This window comes from Aethina tumida, chromosome 6, assembly GCF_024364675.1.
Source record: "Aethina tumida isolate Nest 87 chromosome 6, icAetTumi1.1, whole genome shotgun sequence".
NCBI classification, from domain to species: Eukaryota; Metazoa; Arthropoda; class Insecta; order Coleoptera; family Nitidulidae; genus Aethina; species Aethina tumida.
The window spans coordinates 368,243-391,849 of NC_065440.1; the positions used below are offsets into that span (position 1 = coordinate 368,243).

General features: G+C 36.6%; 1 protein-coding gene and 1 long non-coding RNA gene across 3 annotated transcripts; one reads left to right on the forward strand and one right to left on the reverse strand.

Annotated features, from left to right (window-relative positions):
- Nucleotides 1-1,530: 1,530 nt before the first annotated feature.
- LOC126265912 (protein diaphanous homolog 1-like) lies at nt 1,531-3,219 on the reverse strand. The gene has a single exon (XM_049968818.1). The coding sequence runs from the start codon at nt 3,217-3,219 to the stop codon at nt 1,531-1,533; it is 1,689 nt and encodes a 562-aa protein (XP_049824775.1).
- A 1,445-nt stretch (nt 3,220-4,664) lies between these two features.
- On the forward strand, nt 4,665-10,823 carry LOC126266039 (uncharacterized). Of its 2 annotated transcripts, XR_007548508.1 has the most exons (7): nt 4,665-5,085; nt 5,147-5,298; nt 5,523-5,614; nt 7,675-7,826; nt 8,831-8,993; nt 10,449-10,534; nt 10,761-10,823. It is a non-coding gene; the product is annotated as an uncharacterized LOC126266039 (long non-coding RNA). The 2 variants fall into 2 exon arrangements; XR_007548507.1 differs by lacking the exon at nt 10,449-10,534.
- The last annotated feature ends 12,784 nt before the right edge of the window (nt 10,824-23,607 follow it).

A 23,607-nucleotide genomic window follows, 5' to 3' on the forward strand; every position in this document is an offset into this window, starting at 1 on the left:
TGGAGAGGAGACTGATGGGTCGGTAGCTGGAAGTAAGGTTGGCAGGTTTGCCAGCCTTGGGGATGGAGATCACGGTGGCTTGTTTCCAAGCCGCCGGGAAGTGTTGGAGGCGGAGGATGGCGTTGACTATGTTAGTCAACATCGTGATGTGGAGGGGTGGGAGGAGTTTCAGGGCATGATTCGGTATCGAATCAGGTCCTGGACTCTTGCGGTTTTTTAGGAGACGAACGAAATCGGAGATTTCGTTCGGGGAAGTGTGACGGATGTTCGGATTGGGTACGGGATGGACCATGGCATCGATGGCCTCGGAGATGTCGCGGTGTTTCCCCACGAATTGGGGGTCACTGGGATTGGGGGAGCACTGGGCTTCCAGAGACTCAGCGAATGCTTCAGCTTTGTCGGCGTCAAGGGTGAGTTGGGTTCCGTTATGTGAAATGGGAGGGTATCTCGTGCGGGCACCACGAATGGACTTCACGACTTTCCACACTCGTCTAGGGTTAGTTTCGGCCTCGGCTACGAAATCGTGAAACGAAGCGCTTCTGATTTCACGCAGCCGAGCTTGAAGTTGGCGGTTTAAGGCGTTATATTCCGCTTTAAGTTCTGGGTCCCTGGAACGCTGCCATCGTTTACGAAAACGATTTTTCCTTTTGACAAGGATCACAGCGTCCAGTGGAAGTCTGGACAGGGCACGGCGGGCGGGTACGAGTGTGGTCGCGCGGTCGATTGCTGCAATGATGTCGCCGGCAAGTTTGGAAACTTCTGCATCAATGTCAGCGGGGGTGTTCAGAACGTTGCATCGAACGTCTGACTTCTCCAGAAGAAACTGGTAGTGAAGCCAGTTTGTTTTCTTCCGGAGGGGGTCGGATTGGTCAAAATCGGACCGGGTTTCCATCATGACCGGATTGTGGTCAGAGGAGAGGGCAGCATGGTTGACGATGTCAACCGTGAAGGGGATGTTTTTGCATAGAAAGACAGTTAGGATGTCTGGTGTTAGATCCTCACTGTCCGGAAAATGGTTGGGAGTTTCGGTTGTTTCGATGACGAAACCGTGAGCAAGGGCAGATCTGAGAAGCGATCGCCCGTTGGTGTTGGTGGAGGAACAGTTCCACGCTGTGTGTTTGGAGTTGAGATCACCTGCCACTATCGTCGGAAAATCGGACTGAAACAGGGAGGGCAAGTTAAGTTCGGAAACACTCTTACTTGGGGGAACGTATGCCGAAATAATTCGGACACGACCGTATTCTGAGCCAAGATCGATACCTATCGACTCGCCCAGAAAAGTAGAAGTATCGATTCTATTGTGCCGAATAGAATCTCGGATTAGAATGGCGACTCCACCGCCCGCCTGAACGACACGGTCGTTCCGGAGGACTTGGAAGTTGGGGATGTAGAAGTTGGTGTTGGGTCTCAGGAAGGTTTCCTGGATGCACGCAACATCTACATCGTGATACTGTATGAACCCGATCAGTTCAAGAGAGTGTTTTTTAACGCTTCTAGCGTTCCAAGAGAGAATCTTTAGTGACTTGGACATTACGAGTCACTTGGGCGGTGGGGGGGGGCGGCAAACGGCTGAAGTGCCGTTGCCAGTTGCGCCAGTAGTGGCTGAACGACCAGCACGAAGTGCTGGATCGAATCAAGGGACACATTGTTGGGGGTGAGTGGAGTGGTCGGGGGAGCGGGGGCGGCCGGTGGAGCCGGCACGACCTGAGGAGCAGGATGCGGAGTGGCGGTGGCCGCCTGGGCGTACGAAACTCCAGGTGCCACCGGTTTGGCTGCTCGGGGGGTTGGGGTGGCCTTTTTGGGGGCCGGGTAGTTCTTGGGTTTGGGTGCCTTCGGGCACCCGCGGTATGTGGCACGGTGTTCGCCGCCACAGTTAGCACATCGTGGCTTGGCGCCGTCCACAGATTTCTTGCGGCATTCCGCAGAAATGTGTCCGTGTGCGCAGAAGCTGCACACGAAGTCGGCGAAACAGTAGTTGTTTGTATGGCCGAACTTTAAGCATCGGCCACACTGTGGAACGACGGTGGACTTTCTCTTCGCTTCCACCGTTACGGAGAGGCCCGCAACGACGTGGACGTCGAAGATCAATTTGGCCACCTCGGTACGGTGCAGGTGCACCGACATTAGTGGCCAGATGTTTTCGCCACGGCGCATTCGATGCACCTTGACGACAGGGAGGCCCATATTGACCAGTTCGGATCGAACCTGGTCCTCAGACACGGCCTGATTAACGCCGCGAATGATAGCAACGAGTTGCTTATCTTCGGGCAATTGGTGGGTGTTGTAAGGGATGCTTCTTTTTTCGAGAAGTTTGGTAATGGCTCGGTGGTCCTGCACTCGTTCGGGGATGATCCGAACGCCCAGGGAGGTGTTCTTAGCTTGCCGGTAGCGGATGTCACCACCGGCGAGCTTCTTTTGGAGTGCGGGCCACACAGAGTGGTCGCGCACGTGGATAGGGACCGTCTTCTCAACGGGAGCCCCGTTCCGAGAGTTGTTGCTCTCGGAATCAGAGGATTCCGTCGAAGAGGCGGAGGATGCATGATTTTTGCGCTTACGCGCGGGAACGGGGGCGGGAGGGGCACGGGAGGCCGCAGGAGTAACGGGAACATCCACCGACATCTCGGAATCAGAGTCGGACCATGACAGTGGCTTGAGGACTTTCGCCTTCTTAGCCACCGGTTTGTCGTTCCTTGGAGGAACGGCTGGTTTCGATGGGTTGGCAGGTGCGCCGGGTTTGGGGGATGTGAGGGGTTGGTTGCTCGTGGATGGAGCGACGGGCTTAACAGAAACAGCTGGAATGTTGATTTTGGGGTTGGGGGGTGGTTGGTTGCCCTTGGGGGCGGTGGCGAGCTTGGGGGTGGCAGCGGGCTTGGCAACTGCAGCCGGAGTGATGTTTTTCGGGTTCGGGGGCGGTTGGTTGCCCTTGGGGGCGGTGGCGGGCATGGGGATGGCAGCGGGCTTGGGTGCCACAGCTGGAGTGCTGTTTTTGGGATTGGGGGGCGGTTGGGTGCCCATGGGGGCGGTGGCGGGCATGGGGGCGGCAGCTGGGGGGTGGGCAGCCGCCAGGGTACCAGCAGATGGTTGGCCGGCGATGGAATCCTTCACCGAACGAAGTTCGGCGAATAGCGCCTGGATTTGTGCATTTTGGGCCACTATTTTGGCCTCAAGGGCCGCAATAGTGTCCCTTTGGGCACCTATAATTTCCTTTTTCTTGGGCATGTTGCCCAAGAACCAGGAGATTGGTTGGAGTTGCTGAAAGACTGCCCGTAAACAAGTTGTTTACGAACAGACGAAATAATAAATTGGATGACTAATCGATGATTAGTCATCCACTAATAAAAGTAAATAATGCCAAATTAGCCTAAAAGGCAGTAACCATGCAGAGAGTAACGGTAATGTTCCGAAAAAGCAAAGAAACTCGGCGTAAACAAGTTGTTTACGCCGGTGAATACCCTGATTACGGAAATCAGAGGTCGGGTGAATACCCTAGTTATGAATGTTTACAGAAATAAACAAGCAAAAAATGATTAAATATGTGTAAAATGAAAAAATACTTGATGTAACAAGTTGTTTACACCGGTAAATACCCTTTGTGACTGGAAGGTCACCGGGTAATACCCTGAGTTTGAAATTAAAAATAATCCAGAAAAAACGGGAAAAACGTGCAAAATTAAAAATAAAATTGTACAGAGGGGTAGATAAGGGTGAAAACAATAGGGTGAAACGAAAATATAATGATTTGGATCAATATGTCCGCTGAAATCACTTTCTAAACAGGAGCAGCACGGAGGTGTTGTCGGCGTGGGGTCCGGTCGGAAAGTGTGCAGTGTATGTGGTGAGGGCTGATTTTATAGTGTCCCATTCGTCTGAACCATAGATTGATATAATTTCTCTTGCTCTTCCGGTGATTTTACTAAGAATTCCTTATTATTGAGAACACTGGTTGTTGTTGGTGGATTGGTTGCATCATAAAATATATTTAGTATCAATGTATCGGATAAACCAGTAACAGTACGACATATGTTTTACTTACGATAAACAATATGTTATTACATATTTACGGTACGTTCCACACATAGAATGAAATGTAATAAAACATTCATATATTAATGGACTCTACAGACCTCAAGGTTTAAAAATGCATCAGACTGTCATCAATTATATGAATGGACCGAATTCGTATATTTATGACGTCTGACTTCGCTACAATTTCTTCCTTAATGTACTTCATAATCATATAGTGCATAGAAGAATATGAACAAGAACAATTAGAGTAACTGTGTGTCTGTCATTTTATGACGGTTTTGAAGGGAAATGTTCAATCATCAAATTCAAGATTTCTACGGACGAATGAGCGAATAAACTTGGATTTGAATTTATAAAATACGAAATATACTCATGTTTACTAGGTAACGCAAAATAAAACGGTCTGTAACGTTGCCACCACAAAATATTCAAAATACTACACTACTCACATCCAAATTATATAAAATTAATATATAACGCATTATTGCATTATGCATATATGTGAAAAATATAAATATTTGTTAAAATTAGGCAACCATCAAAGCCGATCTATCTATGGTTACTTATTTGTCAATTTATTTTCTACACATTCAACGTCTATAAATGGAAACAAGACAAGACGCCATATTATATTCCGAACCGTGTACAACATAACCGATCTTTAGTTTTATTAAATAAATTGAATAATTAAAATAACTATTACGCCACTGACCAACTAAATGAACAAAGTTATATATGTAACTGTTTATGTTACATTGTAACATAAACATCAATATTTCCCCAATAGTGCGGGGGACGCTGAAGAAGAAGTAATATAAACTTAACCTCAAAGGTAGTACATGTGTCAATAATGAAAAGGACTAAATAAGACAAGATTAAACCAAACAACTCGGTAAAAGATGTGAGTTAGAGAAGTAAAATAAACTGCGCTGCATAGTAAATTGGCTTCCAAACAAATAAGTATGTTCACATCAGCTAAAGATTCAAGTAATCCTACTCTAAGCTTACAGTTAACATTATTATACAAACTGAACAGAGAATAAGCCAAATTAAGGAATTGTAAATATGCTACTCACACTAACTTTAGATCAATTTTAGACTAATGTATATTTGTTTTCAGATCTACTGTCAACCTCCAATTGAAGCCAAATTTATGAATGAGATTTTTATTTATAATATTTTTATGGAAACATATTTTTAAGATATTTAAGTAAAACTGATTCCAGTTTATGTTATGATTTAGTTTATGAATGATGACACATCATTTTCTAGGTTTGTAAATTGTAAATATCAAATCTAATCAAATGTTATTGTAGTGTAATAATTATAACTATTTTTTTTCCTCTAATTTAAATTGATTTTTACTATATTCGAATAATTATTATAATATGTATATTTAATTTTCAGTGTTTATTATGTAAGCAACTGTAAAAAAGTAATTTCTTTTGATGTTTTTGATCTTTTGTAACTTGGTTTTATTTTTTTATATTTTTAAGGAACAGTGACTGGAGATCCATTGACAAAACAAATGATATTAGACATTTCATGCAGCTTTTTTATTTGTTGACCTGTAACCAGGCTATTGAAGGTCAGTGTGTGTTTATTTTTTTTACCTTCTTGGTTGATTGAGAAAAGTAGATTTAAGAGGACATCCAAAATCAATTATGGAAAATACTAAAACAAATAAATATAGTAATTTCAAGTTCTTGCCCTTACTTGTTTTTGTAAAGAAAAATTTTTCCAGTTTTTAATTTAATTGACTAACATTCACAACTAAAGGAACATTAAAATTAATAATTAACAAGTTCAATATTGTCAAATATACAGATTAAATTCATTTAAATCACAACAAAGATATAAATAAAAGTACTATAACCATTAATTTTAATTGTTTCATTAGTTCTTGTGGGTGTTAAATAATTTGTTTAAGGATTTTATACCATAGCAAGTACATTTTTGAAATTTTTCTGTATATATTGCTTTTCTTTTTTGATAATGTGGTAGATATATCTTTATTTTGATTAATAAATTGAATTGAAAAAAATATATATATTTATGAGTAATTTTTACAATGAAGGAATTTGAAGGAACTCAACTCATAGCTCTACAGTTTTTTAAAATTTAAATTTATGTTAAATCTGAAACAAGAAGCAAATTGGTTTCTATTTGGGCATTGAAATTCAGCGAATTAAGAATATATTGTTTTGGAGAAAAATGCCTCCTATTTATCACTCTGTCCACTTAGACAGGAAAGTGATAAACATTAAATTTGTTGGTTATGTTTAAAACCCTGATGATTCCTAATATCTTACTTATTAAATTTTGTTTCTATGTAAACACCAAATATGAGGTTTTGTATTTAATAATTTCACTTTTTTTAAAGGAAATTAATACAACTAAATAATAATTGCTTATTCTTTAGGTAATAAACTTTATATTAATGATATAAATATTAATTACCCCTATGTGGTAAATAAGTTGTATAAAAATTACTAAATTTAGTGATTTTTCATCTAAACTCTGATAGTAAGAATTTTCAATTAAAAAATATTCAATCAACATTCGCATTGTATGAAAAACTGCTTATCTATTACTATACACGCTTATACATTCGTAAATTTACTATTTAAACTGTCGTATAAGTTTTCAAACAGATATTTTCAAGGATTAACATTGTTTCAACAACTGAGTTATTAAGGCATTGGATTCGCTTAATTTTCTGATAAATAACTGGTATTAATAAAAGTACAAGAAAAAAATAAAAAGAATTTTCAAAAAATGATTTTAATGTAAAGGGAGGGTGAGTCCAATATAAAATAAGCTTTTAGAGGTTCAATTATTCTAAGATTTCTTTCTATTGCTGGAAAAACGACTATCATTTTGTTTATGAAGGATAAAAAAATTATTGATAATTTACAAAAAGTTTTAAATTAGCAACCCATACAGTTTATATATGATTAATTAAAAAATTTTAAAACTATATGTTCCAAGTCAATTTGTAGGCGGTCACAACTGATGTGAAAAGCGTTATTTATAATGTGGACAGGATAACCCACTCTATCAAGTTTTCATTGACTTTGAATTTTAATTGGCTAAAATTATTAGAACCAGCTCTATTAATTCCGCTAAAGTTTATATTAAAATTATCTCCCGAAAGTTAAAGACACACAAACTCTTGGACCAACTAATATTTTTGGGAATAAAAGAGAATAATATATTATAATTTATTGTACAATACATCATTTATTGCTTTATTACAAAAGTTTTTAGCATATTTGTTTGGTTGGTTTGGCCTAACACTGGTATGTGTATGTGTTCCTTTGTTCTGAAGCAATGAATTAATCCACCATTATTTTGAAAGAAATAAATTGTTGATTTCGTTATGAATTGCTCCTGAGGAGTTGTGGTTGGATTTAGTCTCCTTAAAATTGTTTGACCTACCATATCCCACACATACTTCGTTGGTCAATTCAATCTTTACATATTTGCTTCTAACAAATTTTGAACTTTTCTTGTACGGTGGGACCGAACCTTATCGTATCGTCAATTCAATAATTCAATAATTGATCTGATAACATTTTGAAGTTCCATGCATTATATCGTCCCAACACATTTTAGTCCCTAACTGAAATGGTTCTACTTTTCTAGGAAAAATCATTTGTACACCACTACCTGGTTCCTTGCAAACCCTTAGGCGCCGGCTGTCACTTATAAAACTAAACCTGGACTCGCCTGAAAAAATGCCGTTCCTCTACTGCGGTAAAAGTCAATTTATGAGCTTTTGAGACCATTCTAGACAGGTAGGTATATGCTGCCTAGTTGGTTGTCCTGATTTTAAATTGGCATCATGTATCAGAGCTAAAAAAACCCTTATTAATGGATTAGTTTGGAGAATTTTTAAACTACCACTTTGTTTAGGTTGTCACGAATTTTTTTCAGGTTTTAATGGGTATTCTTAAAACTAATCTTACATATGCTAATTATAAAATCATACAAAATTTATTTAAAAATATTCTTAACATAATCTATACGTTATTTGATTTTTAACACAAAGGATTTCCTTTCGAACCCTCATTAAGGGTTAAATTAATTAATTAATTAATTAAAAGATTTAATAAATTACCTACCCCTACTTGAAATCTTATAGAATTGTAAGCCTATTCTTTTTATTTATGTTTTTTCAATATTAATAAATTTAGTTAATAAATTGATTTTTACATTATGAAAAATATTTGTAAATACAATGATTTTTCCAATCAATATCGGATAATCATAAAATTCATAATTATGTCATATTAAGGGCTTAGAACATAAATCTCACCATATCAAAACGACGAAGACTGAAATGTATAACAGCAGTGTTTACAGGTTAATGAAATCCTTAATATGGTGTGTTTTGTTTTAAAAATTTTATTTGTTATTAATTGTCAGGAATCATCCTGTGTAGCTACATTTTGGTAAGTTACCTCTCGTTGTAGTGTAACTTCCGAGTAGAGGAGAGTCAGATATAGTGAAACGAGATTTATTAGTCATTTGTACCTTCCTGTATATTAAACTATAATTATCTGTTGATATACCACACGGTATATATAGCTCGTCTAAACTGTCATCGAAGCAACAACGTGGATTGTCTGTGTTTTTGTATACTCTATGCTATATTTGTACTGGTCATGGTGAGTGTCCCTGTTTGTGTATTTTTTGTTTCTATTTTAATTTATGCATTGTAGTTTGAAACTAAGGAAAACCAAGGATCAATGTTCCTGTTTGTGTATTTTTTGTTTCTATTTTAATTTATGTATTGTAGTTTGAAACTAAAGAAAACCAAGGATCACGTGTTAGTGCATAAAACTAGTGACTAAGAGTCGTGTTTTCATCGACCCACCCCATCTGAAAATCTCCAGGCGCCCTCAATTAGGAATACGGAGGGATTGGGAAAGATGTATCTATCAAGCTGTGAATTATTGAAGGTTAGAACTCATTATTTATTTGATTATGATGAGAAAGTGCTTCGTATGATCTTTAAAATGCATTTCAAATATTTCATTTTAAACAAAGAAACAAAATTAGAAAATAATTAACAATTTTTTGCTTAATTAATGGTACTTAATTTAACAACTAGTAATAATAATATTTAAATATATAACAAACATAATTATGAACACATATATTTATTTAGTTTAACAAAACACATTTCTCTTTGGGGATGAAGGAAACTTCAAAAATTTTATGTTTATTTTCGTATCCGTAAATTAATATTCATGCAATTGATTATATTTAGTTTGCCAATAGTATGTAATCAGTACAAATGTTAATTTCTTTGTAATGAAGTTCCTGTTCCAACATTTTAAATATAAAATTACTTCTTAACATTTAACTATTAATACTAAAAATTGGTCTGTTTAATACTTTTATTAAACTAATTAAGTCACAAAATAGTTTTCAACAAATGCATAATTTTAATTTATAAATTATATTAAGCTTGTTTGTGATATTTAATTAGTATTAGTCAACTTGCTTATATATAGTAATTAAATTATACTAATTTTATGTTATATTATTAAAAGTTGTCTTTTCTACATTGAAAAGAACTAGATAGTAGACAGACAAAGTATGTATTGATTTATATTTATTTTAGTTAAATAATACATTTTTAAATTCATTAAGTATCCCAAAAGTATTTAATTTATATGCGTATCGCCAACAAAATTAAATCAGATTTTAACAATTTTTCTAATTCCATTGAAAACGAAGTGATTCTAATTAAGTCTTACAGTATTTTTTTTAAAAATACAGAAAATTAATTGATTTTAATAGTGGACAATAAAGCATTTGAAACTGCAAGAATGTTAGTTTGGTTTTCTCAGGACAACTCTACTTATGTATAGAATTAAAATTAAACTACTTTGATCAAAATTTTCGAATTTTAATGATGTGAAACGCATATTTGAATTTAATTATGGTAATTTAAAAAGAATATATAATCATACATATTTTATTTATCAAGGACATGGTTCCATAAATAGAAAATTAATAAGACTTGAAATTTTATTTATCCATTTATTTCAAATATTACTTGAAAGTAAATATCGTGACTAAAAAAATACAATAAATACAATATTACATATATACAGTGATGTGAAAAATAATAAGGACAGTTGCTGGTATACAGAAAAAATGTAAATCTAACCTATGTTTCAACTCCTTTAAGAAAAAAAAAAAAACAGAAAAATAATTGATTTACAAAGTTGTTTAAATTTTATTTGAAAAAAATAGAGACAATTTCAGAATTCCCAGAAATGTATTTGTTTGAATAGATTTTTTTAATGTATTTAGTACTTTATTTTTAATAACTGCCAAACATCGACGAGACATTAAGTCTATCATCATTGGTACGTTTTTAAATTTCATGTTCCCTCCACCAGGAACCCGAGGGCTTCTTTATTAGTGACACTTATATTCCACAGAACTATCTTCACAACGTGCCAGTTTTCGATAGGATTTAGATCAGGTGATGGACTTATGATAAATTATCTCCAACAACGTTTTGAAAATCTTGAAAACATGTTTTCATTATACATGAATATCACAACGAATTTCTTGTAAAAAATATTTTTATTATTTTTAGTAAATATTAATATTACCATAATTTTATTAATAAAATAAAGAAAATGCATATTTTTGAAATAAAAAAGCCAACTATTTCAATATATTCAACATTATTTTTTTTATTTCAGTCGTGGACGATAGAGCAAAGGGGAAGAGAAAGAACCACATCTAAAGAAAGATGATTTAACTAATCATCGACGTTTCCGGTCGGGGTAGGCAACCCAGATTACACAATTTCTATATATATGACAATTTTATTATGCATGTTTAATTTTTATATTTTAGGTATGATAACAAGCTCCTTCGAAATTTAATAAGCCAATGGTCATAAGAAGATTGAGGTGTGACGTCTTGTTATACATTGTATTAATTGAAGAAATACTAAGAACAACCAGTGTCCAGAAGAATATATCAGTGTCTCCCAGAATGTTATAGTCTTCTTATGACAAATGAATGATTAAATTGACATGCATACAAAGTGAATCTGATACGAAATAAGTTAAACTTAAGGTCAGTACTTTGAGTTTATTTAATCCAATGTACATTTTATGTATAGAAACAAAGATACACATGTTTAAAGAAATTATTGAAAACAAGTTGATGATGACAACAATTGATGGAACAACTAAACATTAAACTATTACATATATTTACATGAAATTTGAATAGACAATATTCAAATATATTCTGGAGATTTTGAAAACATATTTACAGACACAATTTGTAATAAAATTTACCCTGAAATGTAAACACATTTGTAAAAATAAACGTCTTGTTTGATCAAAATTTTCTTACTTAAATTGAGATCAAATAAATCATTCAATCAATTTTATTTATTATTCAATTAAATTCTATATAAAAATATTTATATTTATGCATTAAAAAGAAAAAATTGAAATACTTTTCATGCATGTTTGAAGAAAAAAATGAAAGAAATTTCTTAAATGAAATTTGAGAAATTATTATATCGATTAATGTTTGCAATAATCTCAGCTATGTATTATTATACAAAAATTTTCTCGTAAGTTATTTTATTTATAATTCTAACAAAAATAGACTTTGGTTGTACAAGTATTATTATAATTTAAAATATTTTCAGTTAAAGAACTACATCTAAAAGAAAGATTATTCAATTCAATATATATTTATGACAATTTCAATATGCACATGTTTATATTATAATTTTTATATTTTAGGGTCATTGTCACAAGAAGATTGAGGTGTGAAGTCTTTTTATACATTGTATTAAATGTAGAAATACTAAGAACAACCAGTATCCAGAAGAATATATGAGTATCTGTGTACCAGATATTGAAAATTTCGCACCATAACTGATATTTAACATAATTGAAATTATGTATGTTACTTAAAACTGACAATATTTTAAGTAACAAGCATAAATTATTATTTCTGTTAAGTTTCTATTAAAATTTATATTTTATTGGGTATATTATAGGTATATAATTTGTTGTCAAAAAAGGTTTATAACCTGCTACTCCACAAACATTAGGGTTGTTAATTTGACAATTATTTCATGTATCCACGACCAATTACACAAATTTTCTTCTTCAACTTCTTTTTCTGTTTCATTTTGTGTTTATCCCGAACAATACTAATCTTAACTAGCATTAGCTGAAGTTGAAGATATCCTTCATAATGTGGGAATTCCTTAATTCTCTCGTCACCTTATATATTTAACGTCCTATCTTTCGATGTGGTTAAACAGACGTGTTGCCGTAGTTTACTTGTATCACTATAAATTTGACATCTAAGTTTTAAATTTATAAATTTATATAAATTTTACGAGAGAATTCTATTACTGTATAAGTTCCCATGATTATTTGTGTGCTCTCATTAGTTGTAATAATCTGAAAGTTGATGGAAACACAACATTTGACCCTTGTGTTACCAAGGTTTTGATCGAACGAGTATTACCAAAGGGTACTCCAGGATTTACTATTCAAAATAATATTTTTTGAAAACTAGGTGTATGATTTTCTTCACAATGTGTCGTGTTCCCTGTGAGCGGTTCTCGTTGTAAAGTCGACCCCTCATGTAAAAACGTATCTCATTGAATCTTGTGTGTGGTATGGTAGCCGTAAATATTGGTCTACCATATATAAGGTGCACTGAACTTTACTTGGTTCCTTCTTAACTTTTAGCGCATCAGCAGTGATCAAAAGACATCCTTTTTCTGGAAAATATCCTAATATATTTTTAGTTCCTTTTCTTGAACATGCTTATAGCTTTTTCGTGGGTACCTGTACTATTTTTTCAACCATGGCTTCATAAATAAAAAGTTTTAAACAACCACTTAAATCAGAAATATTGTTTGGAGTGGCACATGGACCACTACGAATGATGCATACAATAATTCGGTAGAACATGAAATAATACTTCAAGAGAGATATCAATTTCGACAATAACTGAAATTTTTTGGTACTGTTTATACTCATCTGTTAAATATCATTTACCATTAAACTTATCGAAATCGTTCATCGCCGAATTCCTTTTCATGTAGGAAAAGACTTAATGTTCTTGTTGCACATTATTTTTTGTATTAATGACAAGTAAATGCAAAAAGAGGAAATGTGAGTAAGAACTGCATTCGCCGCAATCTCCTCATTTGTTAATTTTGACCACATCGACATCATTTGGCGGGCTGCGTATGTTGCAAGGCGTTAGTCGTCCTTTGGTTTAGCCTTCTACAACCAAGAAGAATCTTGACTCTTTAAAGCTTACATTACATTATCAGGGGAAAACCGCTCAAAGATTTGTTCATAATGTACATATCAGCATAGAAATCCAAGCTTGTGCATCAACATTTTCCACGTGTGAATCATATTTTGGCAATTCCACACTAACTTGACCTGTGGCTTCAGAAGTTGTACTAGAGCCATGAAGTTTTCGTTTTGTTTACCAATAACAACTACCATTTTACTTCACTTTCACTACCAAACATAATTGTTACTTGCGAACTGTTTAAAACTCTTCAAAAGTTATATTATTAGATATATACCATTATAAATTTTCCTTATTTTCATCTTTTGATAAAGTTAAATTATTTTTAATGTAGGTGTAAAACAATGCATGAATTTATAATTTTACATACCACTTCAGTAACATAATGCAGTACTCGATACTGAACGAACGCCCATTCACCACAACCTTCTTCTGAAGCATCATCTGAGATCTCAGCAATATCACTATCTAGTTCAACATAATAGTGAATGGATAATTGTCCGCCTGCTTCCAAATCCTCTTTTTGAAGCGTGATCAAGTGTACAAACACGTCAAAAAATTTTAGTGTTATAATAAATATTATCATTTGAATTTACAAAAATTACGATGGGAACTTTAATTAGGAACTGTTGTGTTGTGTGTGATAAAATATAATTTCAAAATGTGGTAACCCCATTCTGAAAGCGTATATATATATATATATATATATATATATATATATATATATAATAGGAAAAGTGTTTGACCCGTCTGGATTTAGAGAGAGACATCATGCATGACAGAGTCATTCCTGGTAAAATTCCAACCTTACATGTTTATTAATATCAATCGGAGTTATTTTCTATACAGGACTCCAAATCCTACTAATATAAACACACTTGATAGGTTAGAAAAACAATATATATGTACTTTTGTTAAATCGTGTTTAAGTGTACAAACACGTGATAATTTCGTCAAAAAATTATAATGTTATAATAAATATTTTACAAACGGAAGATATTAAATTACAAGCGAGGTACAAATTATACCCCAATCAACAATAGTGATTATAATTCAAAAAATAATAATTCTTATTGATGGACTACGCCTTGCGGCGAACTTTCATCTACGGATGTACGTATAACAAGTAGGGGAGTCCGGCAACGCAGACGGTGCACCTATAACACTCGCCCGCAATATCTGTGCAACGGCTCCCCCTTTAACAATATTTAAACTATTTACCGGACCCGGTTGCGGGTTGCCGTAATTCTGCGGCACCGTGGTCTGGTGGTGGTTTCCCACTATCTAACAATTCCCCAGCCTTTGGGTATGTGAGGGGGCTCCATTGGCACTTAGCCGTCCGGACAAAGTCCGTCCGTTGCCCGCGAGGAACCACGTGGAGGTGGCCAGGAGACACCCCTCGGCTTAGTGGAAAAATTCCGACCGCAGCTAGAAAGAATGTAAAAATATAAAATATAAAAGTAAAAGCCTTGCCGCTGTATATGGGCGACAAGGTGTGTGTACAATAGTTAAAATTGTAAAATAAATAGTAGTTAAAATTGTAAAAATAAGGTAGAGCTAAAATTTGGTGTATAAATAAAATTTATGGTATAAATAAAATAAGGGTATAATATAAATAAAAGTAAAAAAATAAAATAATAATTCAATATAAGTAAACATAAAATCTCCCACATACAATAAATAAATAAACATACTTACTACAGGGACGTAACATGGTTAAAAAGACGGCTGCGGCCGGTCCGTCGGTCACCTGTCACGGTATTCCCGACTTTGAGGCACAGCTCCATCGTAATCCATGAAGCTGTGGTAAATTTCAATCGAGGCTCGGAGGGCCATTAGAGAAATGGTCAACCCTAACGACTGTCTATATCTTATTATGTGGCGCAATGCCTCGATTGTAGATCTGGGTAGTCCTCCACGAGTTCCGACTACTATCGGTAGTACAGAGGCCTCGCCTACTCCAAATCTATTCATGACCTGCGGCAGCAGAACATTATATTTGCGGCATTTATCCTGTCGAGCCTCTTCGAGATACCGCTTGTCCTCGTGGCGAACTGTTACGTCGACTACGAAGACCCGATCCCCAGTTTTAACTACTAGGTCCGGTTTGAGCGTCGTATTCTCGAAGTCCAGCGTAGGCTCCTTGATGATTGTTGCCGCAGGGTCCCTCTTGGGAATTTCCGACATGACGAAGTCCACAATATCGTCATGTCTCCGAATCCCCCATGTCTTTGTGTGTGTGCACTGCCCGATAACGTGGGCTAGCGTCTCAGGCAGATGGCGACATTTTCTGCATAGCAGATCCCTTTGGGGTACTGCTCGGTTCATTGCGACTCTTGTCGCACAAGTGACAGTCCTCATTTTTAAGGCTGTAATCAACCTCCCTGGTTTGAGCAGCGTAGTGTTATACAACCAGCCATTCCCAATAGGGTCGTTGATGAATGACTTCACCGCCTTCCCCTGGGCTATGCTGGCTCCCCAGATTTCCAGATCCTTTCGTTTTTGCCGCATTTTATATCGATTAATGTCTTCTATCGTTGTGGGCCAGTTTATTCGGACAGAGTTTGCTTGTCGCCGTAGTCGATCCTCTACCCCTGACCCGTTCGCCAGCGCGTTGATGACAGGGTCGGTAGAGTTCAGGTGCCGAATTCCCGACTTTAAACTCGAGGTTAATGCTATCACCTCGAGTTTTGGAAAACCCAATCCACCATCCCTCTTTCCTGCATAGAGGAGGCCATCGACGGTCGATGACTGCAAGTGAAGAATCTTTTTGACCGCAACGCGAACGTCTTGGTCGATTCCCCGAATTACAGTCACCGGTGCTATATCGTGCACTAACCGGTAAAGGTAGTGCGGGATTAGGTACTGAGACAATAAATTGATTTTTCTTACTACCTCGGTCGAAATACTATTCTACATGGGCTTTAGTGGGAGTCGTGTAGCCCGATTAACGCTCCATATATCTCATCCCTGATGTTTCGAATGTCGACCCCATACCAAGGAGAAATGTTGACTCCTAGATATTGTAGACTTGATCCCGCGTCTGCAAACGGAATCGAGCCGTCTTCTTTTCCTTTTATCTGAGGATCTCTTGTAACATATGAATCTTTTGTCGCTCTGATCTCAAAAGCAGCACACTTTGAGATCGATATATTCATTCCAATCTTTTGCAGGTATGATTCTGTTTCTATTAAGAGATCCTGCGCCTGTGGTACGGAGTCCGCTAGTAGTATTAAATCGTCCGCGAACGCCAAGCATGACACTTTTGTATTCCTAAACGATATCCAGGCATGGCCTCCAGCTTTATAAGTAATGGTTCTAGTAAAGTGTTAAATATAAATGGCGAGAGTGGATCGCCCTGCTTCACTCCTCACTGAAGGTCAACTTTGACCATTTCCTCGCCCATTTTGATTTGTGTGCGAACATTCTTGTAGCTTTCTTCCACCATACGCACCACTGCAGGTGGAACCCCTTTTCCTGACTTCTTACTTTGTTTTATTATTTCATTTAGAATGTGTATGTTATTGTAACATCCCTGTTCGCGCACGAAACCTTTTTGCCTTTCGAAGAATTTTACGCCGTTTCTCATCTTCCTGTCGACTAAGCCCCCGAATAGTCGGGAGATGATAGAACCTATTGTGATTGGCCTATAGTTTTTGGCCCGTTGCGGGTCTTTCCCATACTTTAAGATGAGTGTTGTTCGATTAGATTTCCATTCGGTTGGTTGTTTTCCAGCAAGTAGTAACGTTTTTATTATTAGTTGGCTAAAGCATTATTAATGGCTATTATAAAAGAACAACATTAACACAGCCCTTGGCTCTAAGCATAATTCTCATTTTGAAGTTATTGGTAATATCGGGTCTTGGTGGATTGCTAAATAATGTGGGAGTTTATAAAATTTCTTTCTAATGTAGTCGAGTTTTATATTAATTTCCATTAAAATTTTATGTGCATGATTGTAAACTCCGTTCAATAATTCTTCAGTTTACGATTATGTAATCTTTGTTTTTTTCTTTACTGAAAGACTTCATGGACATCAATATATTTTGGAGCTACGTTATCTTTGAAGCTGAACGGATTAGTACCAAGAGTTTTTGAGGATCTAACTCATTAATAATTTTAAAAATATGATATTAAACCCACATATTAGTTTGGTTTGGTTGACCAAAGAAATAACACATTCAAATACATTTACATTTTGTGACACTACTTAACAGTACTTTGTAACGGAACCAACCGAGGTATCATTTTAGTTTACAAAAGTGTTTGACCCGTCTGAATTTAGAGAGAGACATCATGCATGACAGAGTCATTCCTGGCAAAATTCCAACCTTACATGTTTATTAATATCAATCGGAGTTATTTTCTATACAGGACTCCACATCCTAATAATATAAACAAACTTGATAGGTTAGAAAAACAATATATATGTACTTTTGTTAAATCGAGAGACATCATGCATGACAGAGTCATTCCAACCTTATGTCTATTAATATCAATCGGGGTTATTTTCTATACAGGACATTTTTGGAATCCACTTCTGGTATAAATATGGACGAGTTGCTCTCGTTGGACCACGTTGCCATTGCATGATATGTAAAATTAATTTAAAGAAGAACTGATAACTGAATAACTTTCCGGTCCACTTAATATTATTGTTTGGATAAAATTCTCGAAATTCTTTGCTTACGAAATAATGACCATGATCGGCAACAATTCAGACTTCAAATATTGAGATTGATTCTTCTATAATGAGATCTTCAGTTATCATATGAACAGCTAATCCTTGACTCAAAATTTCTCGACCAATCATTATGTCATGTTGCATGGAATAATTCGGTAGAATATGCTCAGTCTATAAAAAATTACCATTTCCAGTTTCACAATTATTTTGTTGTAATTTAAGAATTTCTAATTTAGTTTTATAATGTGTAATGTCATCTTTTCTTGTTTTTTTTTCAGTAACACTACTGCAACTCGTTTTATTTTTCCTACAAATACAATATATTTACATATGACATATGACATCGAAGAATTGCGTGTTGCAAACTGGATGGACTATAATATTGCTAACAATATAATTTTAATTACTCTTTAAAAGTTTATTTAAATTTTGGAATTTGTATAACAGTTAAGTTGAAAAATAGATAATTTATATAGTAACTTATTGTGAGTGGAAAATATTGTATATTTGCCAATTATTTAATGCAAAAAAAGTGCCTTGTAAATAACTTGATGATAACTGATATTATTTAAATACATGTATGATAATTTGGGACAGTTAAAATTTGAAATACTGACTTTAATAGACAAAATAAGTTAATAGTAAATGTGGAACTGACCTTTTATAATTATATCTCTGATTAGCATTAGATAAAGCAGAGTTTTGATGACTAGTGAACGTGACATCGATAACATGTTGTCTCGAAATCCCACAGGAATTTTCTTGATCACATTCTTAATTGGTAATTTGCTTGTACAACTTATTAATTTTAGTGCATCTAAATTCCACAAAAGTATACAAGAAACTATCTATATTTTAGCTATAAACTAGTTTATATCTAATATTATTACACTATATTGTTTTCATTTTATTCCCAAATCAAAATAATGTCTACTTGAATTAAATGTTAAACAAAATTAATTTGCTATGTAATTGGTCACAAAATCAACACACATTTAAAAAATATATATTTTATTAAGTAATATATACCTCTGAAGATGATAGCCATTCGTGCTAGCGAAACGTCAGGAAATAATTCCAACAAACGTCGACCAATAAACCCCAATAACTATAAAATAATCTAGTCGATCAGAAACAAAATTGTAAGAAATAGCTAATTTTAAAATTTTAGGAAAAGATGAAGAACCAGTAATACCCTATAAGACGCAGTGAACAGGTCATCTCGTTTTTTATGGATATATGTAATAATTATCAAATTAACAACGCTAATGTTTGTGAAGCAGCAGGTTATATACCTTCCTCCTGTGGCCTTTAAAATTGCGCCTCTCGAGGTTGCCTTCCTTCTTGCTGGGTTGTAGTTGAGATTGTTTTGAAGCACCAGGTTTGTCCCCAATTGGATTTTATCCGCTGTTTTCTCTCTTACTAGGTCTTCTAAAGGGATTATTTCCAGTTCCCTTATGATTTGCGTATTGCGGACAAACCATGGCACTTCCAGGATGCGTCTCATTATTTTATTTTCCAGTGTCTGGGGTTGGTTCCTCCTGGACACGGATGCCGTCGCCCATGTTTGGCAGGCGTAGGACGCCTCAGGTCTTACCACCTGTGTGTACAGGATGGATTTATTAATTGTTGACAATCCACTATCCTGATTCCACAAGGGTTTCAGGGGTTCCATCGCCGACGACATTTTTGAACCTTATTTCTTCAATGTGGGGTCCTCAGGTCAGCCTCGCGTCCATCGTGACACCCGGGTACCTCGCTGTCTCTGTCCTCGGAATCTGCACTCCATCGTAGTCCAGTGGGCCCAGTCCGTCTCTCCCTCTTGATGCACTTCCTCGTCGTTCTTCTGGTGTCCTGATATTCTTGGCTCTTTTGCCCTAGGTTGGGGTTTCCTATCGCCCTGGTTGCCATCCTCCTCTTCCCCACGCAGTCTTTCCTTGCCTCGGCTATCTCCGGCGTCCACCAATACTTCGGCTTGCGATTCCCCTGAGTGCCCCTTCTTGGCATTACCTTGTCGCAGGTTTCCCATATCAGCCGAATAAGCTGACCATGCGTCAGGGTTTTATCCCTGAGGTCTTTATTCAGTCACTCTCTCTACAGTGCCCGGTTTAATCGACGCACGTTCCAGTGTCCAATAAATTATTGAAAATTCATTCATTCTTCTATTTTAAATATAATTTGTGGTGTAAAGTTTTCAATATCTGGTACACAGATACTAATATATTCTTCCTGACAATGGCTGTTCTTAATATTTCTTCAATTAAAACAATGTATGAAAACTTCACATCTTAATCTTCTTGTAACAATGGTTCAATAAATTACGGATCAGCTTAATTATAAAAATTAAAAATAAAAACACGTGCATAATGAAATTATCATATATATTAGTTGAATTTTTATTTCTTTTGGATACAGTTTATTTCACCGAAAATATTTAAAATTAGAATAATACTTGTACAACACAAAATGATTATAAATGATCTTGACAGATAAAAATCTATCGTTGTTACAATTATGTGGGTTGAATAAATGAAATAACCTACTGGAAAATATTTGTCTAACAGCACATAGATTAGATTATTGCAAATCTTAATCGATAAGAAATTAAGAATGATATAAAAAAGTAAGATCCATATAGTCTACTACTGTGTATATAATTTGTCAAACTTCATCTAAGAAATGTCTTGAAAAGTATATTATATATATTAAACATTTCTTTTTAATGAACAATGTATATAATATTTTAATTACTTCGGTCACCTCCACGCGAAATCTTACATCACCTATTCTCTTCCTTTCAGACAGCAGAACAGCTTCTGTCTTTTCAGGTGCGATCTAGAGGTCCAAGTTCCGAAGCCATACGCATATCAACCGGATGGTCTCGTTGACTGCTTACATAAGTCTGTCTCTGTCGCGATTTATTTCTATCACCGCAATGACATCCGCCATTATGCGGATTCCCTCCGGGACGTCCAGCTTCAGCACCCCATCATATAAAACGTTCCAGAAGAGTGGCCCCAGGACCGAACCCTGCGGTACCCCCATCGTGACCTGTCTGATCACATCACCCTCGTCCACTGTTCTGTCTGCAGATAGTTCTCCACAACTCTTATCAGTCCCTTCGAGACTCCTCTTCTATTTAGTTCATTCACCATCGCCCTCCACGACGCAGAGTTGAAGACATTCCTGATGTCCAACGTGACCAGGGCGCAGATCCCTCGGGTCTTCAGAGTCTTCCCCATCTCCCCCATGGTCAGCTCCTTCACCCTGTTTATGGCTATCATCGTTGACCTCCCGGAAACCTAACTGCGCATCCGACAGCCCTTCTCCTCTTTCTAGTTCCTCGTTTAGCCGTGCAGCGATGACGTGCTCGTACAGCTTCCCCGCTGCATCTAGCAGACAGAGAGGTCTGTACGAGCTCACTTCTCCCTCCATCTTACCAGGCTCTTTGACCAGGAGCCTTCCCCGTTTTAATTCTGATCGAGGCTCTCCTCACTTCCTCCACTGTCACGTCGCTCCCCGAATCAACGTCCTCAGAACGGGATCTGGGGATCTACCACGAACCCGAGTGAGATATCTCACCCGGTGAGTTATCTCACTCATGAAATCAATGTGGCAACAGCGCATTTCGTCTTTGTTTACAATATTTTCTCCACTATAAAGTCCATAATAATAAAAATAATTGAATCATTATATTAATAAGTTATTACTTGGTAATAAAAAAAGTCCAGGAGAACTTCTACGAAAATCTATTAAAGAAAAACTTAAAATACATTTACACATTATTAGCTAAAATTACAATGCATTCTGTACAACTATATATATGTGTCTATAAAAATTATATGTATGAATGCTCCAGCGATAGGGGTGTCACCACCAACATCGGGGACGCCGAGAACAAGTTGTCTCAGAATGCTTCAGTCGTTAGATGGAGCCAACCTTACACGCGAGCGTTTCTAGAATTGGGATGTGGGTATGGGAAAAGGAATTGAAAAAACCCATTTGCAATATCTGAATACTGATTTTTGTGAGAATGTTGTGTCTATAACATATTGTTGATTTGAGCATTTGGATTTTAGATTGGGGGATAGGAAGGTTATGGTGGCTCATAAAATAAAGGAAGGGTTTCGTCATGTTTATGGAGGAAAGGAATTAGTGTGGACAGTCTACTTCTTATAGACCTACAGTTCCAACTGATGATGTTTAGTTTTCCCTGGGATCTATAATTCATAGCTGTCCAGGGAAGTTTCGCAGAAGTTCATGAAAATCATGAACTTTTGGGAAGGGGACTGTTTTATGTCTAGCATGCTGTTCTTCAGCGCTTGCAGGAGGCCTCGCAGATTCACCTTGGTGCGCAGTTGGTCCATCTCTGAAACAATCTGTGTGAATTCAATGGTTTGGTTGTTATTAGACAACTTAGCTGTTCGGTGTCCGTCGGCGCCTCCTCGGGTGGGTTTGAGTGCTGGGAAATCCTCGTTGTTTAATGTTCTGGGCTGGCTGGTGCGTGTTGCCCATGCCTGTTTTGTGGGGAGTGGCGCTGGGATTGTTTTTGCAATCTGTTCCGGAGCCTTCGCTGATGTGGGTGTCGTCTGGATTAACTGTTCAACCTTCTTTCTGTAAACAGGGCATTCTTTGGAGTTTGCCGGATGATCCCCTTTGCAATTGGAGCATTTTGCCGGGATGTCCGTCGAATTTTCGCACGTGTATGTTGCGTGGTCTCCGGCGCATTTCAGGCACTTGAATGCCCTGTTACAGTTTGAGGTCGCGTGTCCCCACAACTGGCACCGATGGCACTGGATAATGCCCCTTTCGTTGTTGCGCCTCTCCCAATACACCCGTATGTTCAACACGTGTCTGATGGACTGGTTGAGCCACTTGAGGGTGACTTTATTGTCTGTAACGATCATGTACAACGGTATTTTGATTTTAGTTTATATATTTTTATGACCTTCAATTCGTGGTCCTCCAGAAGATTGGACCGGATCTCGTCAATGTCGGGTTCCGAGTCGAACCCTCTAAGAACGAATGCGTGAGTCTTCTCATCCTTGCGTGTATATGTATGGAACTCTGTATTAGAGTTCAGTAGAACCTCACTGAATTTCCGATGTTTTTCCGGGTCGCCAATGTTTATAAGTATATTTATTTTTCTTTGTGAACTTTAGCGTGTAGTTTTTAATATCCTTGTTTAGAGTGTCAACCAGGTCTTTGTGGGTAGTAACCTTGTTTCCCTTTAATACAATTGGCGGTGGCTGACTAGGTTTTCGGCTTTTAATTTTATCGTTCGTTATTATTGTTTTGCTTGGGTTGATCTGATTTGTCTGACCCTCTTTCATCGTGCTCTTCTTGTGTATTTTCTTTAGTCTTTTGGTGTTCTTCTGAGTAATACCTCTGTGTTCGTCCTCTGTTTCACTCTCACTGAGAGAGGAATACCGATTTTGCAGTTCCACGGCTTTCCTCTTCTCAATAGATTTCACAGAAATGATTTTGCTCAAATTTGTGGTTTTCTTCGGTTTTACAAACTCTCCTCTATATGTGGAACCCTCGCGGGC

Excerpts from the sequence above, each read along its gene's own strand:
- LOC126265912 (XM_049968818.1), bottom strand. The coding sequence starts at position 3,219 with ATGCCCAAGAAAAAGGAAATTATAGGTGCCCAAAGGGACACTATTGCG.